The sequence below is a fragment of the Condylura cristata genome, unplaced genomic scaffold (genome assembly GCF_000260355.1).
Source record: "Condylura cristata isolate star-nosed mole 26May11 unplaced genomic scaffold, ConCri1.0 scaffold00001, whole genome shotgun sequence".
Taxonomy (NCBI): domain Eukaryota; kingdom Metazoa; phylum Chordata; class Mammalia; order Eulipotyphla; family Talpidae; genus Condylura; species Condylura cristata.
In genome coordinates, this window is record NW_004567102.1 from 35893742 (window position 1) to 35895881 (window position 2140).

A 2140-nucleotide genomic window follows, 5' to 3' on the forward strand; every position below is an offset into this window, starting at 1 on the left:
GAAACTCAAAAGTTTTTGGTTAGTCCTTGCTAACAAATTTCCAAAAGGGGACCACAAAATATAGTAATTACAAGAATATGAAACACAAAACCTCTTTCGCATGTTTGTTCAAATAGAGTTATATTCTACAGAACATACTACTAGGGAAAGCACTGACAAGCAAGAACAGCAAATTAAAACGAAGAAAATCTGTTTCGCAAAGAACAACGTATGGAACAGAAGAAATTTTGTTTAAAAGGCCTATTTTAGTTTGAACAAGAGCAAGAAAATTCACAAATGAAGATCATTCATCCATTTAGAAAACATTTACAGAACATACGTATGTGCAAACTTGTAAACTATGGCAATGGAAGTCAGGACACATGTAAGAAACAGCAAACAAACTTTATTATAGCTAGCTAGAATAGTACACAGTAAAAGACAGAGTAGGTAATATACAGTCTATACTCTATAGCAGTCACTAAATTTTTTTAGTAGGAAGTTAACATGAGAATTATGTATCAAGAAATTAATACATCTGCAGTACTTATAGCAACCTATAGGTTAGAATACATTAAAAATACTTGAAATCAATAAGGAGAAAAGATGTGACATACTGCTGAAGAACCTGTAATAATGAAGGCAAGAAATTATCAATTCAGAAAAGAGGTGAGACATCAGTATATAGTTCTAGTTTAAGTTAACTATATTTTAATTTTATTAGATTCTTGGGTTTTCAAAATTACAACGCATGGTTAATAATCTACTGAAAGGCTTGTCAGTTTAAAAATATATTCTCACAACACATGTGACTGTATCAGCTAACTTGCAGTACTCTTAGATATTTAAGGTACAAACTTTGGTATAAAAAAACAAAATTAATCAAGCTTTGTAGTAGAAAACTCTATTACCTTTCTTATTGGCTTTAACTATCACTTCTATATGCTTCATTGCGGCTTTTAATAACTTCTTGGTTATAATAGATGGAATATCCACCTGGAAAAATTCAACATCAAAATGAAACTTAATATTATCACTTAAGTTAATATGACAAGAACACTACAATATACTAGAACCTATGACCTTTAAAAAAAAAAAGGCATTATTCTGATTTCAGAAATATAATTTAAAAGTATATTCATAGATATGATGTAAAAATAAACTTTTTAATAAAAAAAAGTATATTCATAGATATTACCTATAACTTTAGATTGTTTTATCATAATAATGAAAAGGTACATTGATATGCATACCCCATACACAAAATTTTTCTCATAAAAGATATTCATTTTTGACATTTTTTAATGTAGTCTTTGTTTTAAATACATTCAAGGAAAAATTTCCAGTAATTTATTTTATCCCCTTGAGGTTGCAACTTTGTGTTTACTAAGGTTATTTAAAAATGAATTTTTTCATTTATCTTACAAGATGAATCCTATTTTAAGATATATGGAAGGAAGCATTGTTTTTAAATAGTATTAAGTTCATCATTCCACACAGACATTTTTCAGCTTAAAAACAGGAAACTATAGTGATTGTGGTCAGTTGGTGAGGCAAAGTTGAGGATTTATATGTACACATATAGAAGAGACAAAAAAAAAACTGAAAGTAGTGCACATAAATTAAGTCACCAAAAATGTGTTTACTGGACTTCAACAGGCTTATCTCGTAGCACAAGTCTCAATACACTGTTATCTTCCCTTTACCAAGGTCTGAGAAAAATCCATCATAAAAGTTACTATATTATGTGAAGTTTTTCGATTCTTTTTAATTCCAAATTAAGAGAAAAAAAATCACAGGGTAATAAACATGGTGGGTCATAAAGCCAATATTCTGATGTTTGTTTGGGTCCTCCCTGGTGGGGCAACAACAGGTTAAAGCCCAACACTATGAGGCTGTTTGCAGCTTCTGCAGCAGGAGTTCACTCCCTGGCCAGGGAGGTGACCCATATAGTGCATCAGATCTCTCCTGTCCTACCTGCTGCTCCCCTCAGCAGTATATTTCTGTCCATCTGCCTGTTCTGCTCCCCAATCTGTCCCTGGTAAATCCTCTCAACCTCCACAATCTCTGGCCTGTACCCCAGTTGTTGTGTGTATAAATATTTTTTAAAAAGAGGTTTATTAGTAAAACCAAAAACAGCTTGCTGGCATCTTCTGCTGTA

General features: G+C 31.6%; 1 protein-coding gene across 1 annotated transcript in view; it reads right to left on the reverse strand.

Moving 5' to 3' along the window:
• The window catches only part of SNX14 (sorting nexin 14), a 66142-nt gene that overhangs the window by 43403 nt on the left and 20599 nt on the right, over positions 1–2140 (reverse strand). Inside the window, exon 7 of the mRNA XM_004674060.2 lies at positions 891–975. Coding sequence (XP_004674117.1) covers positions 891–975 — 85 coding nt within the window. The remainder of the gene's footprint in view (positions 1–890; positions 976–2140) is intronic.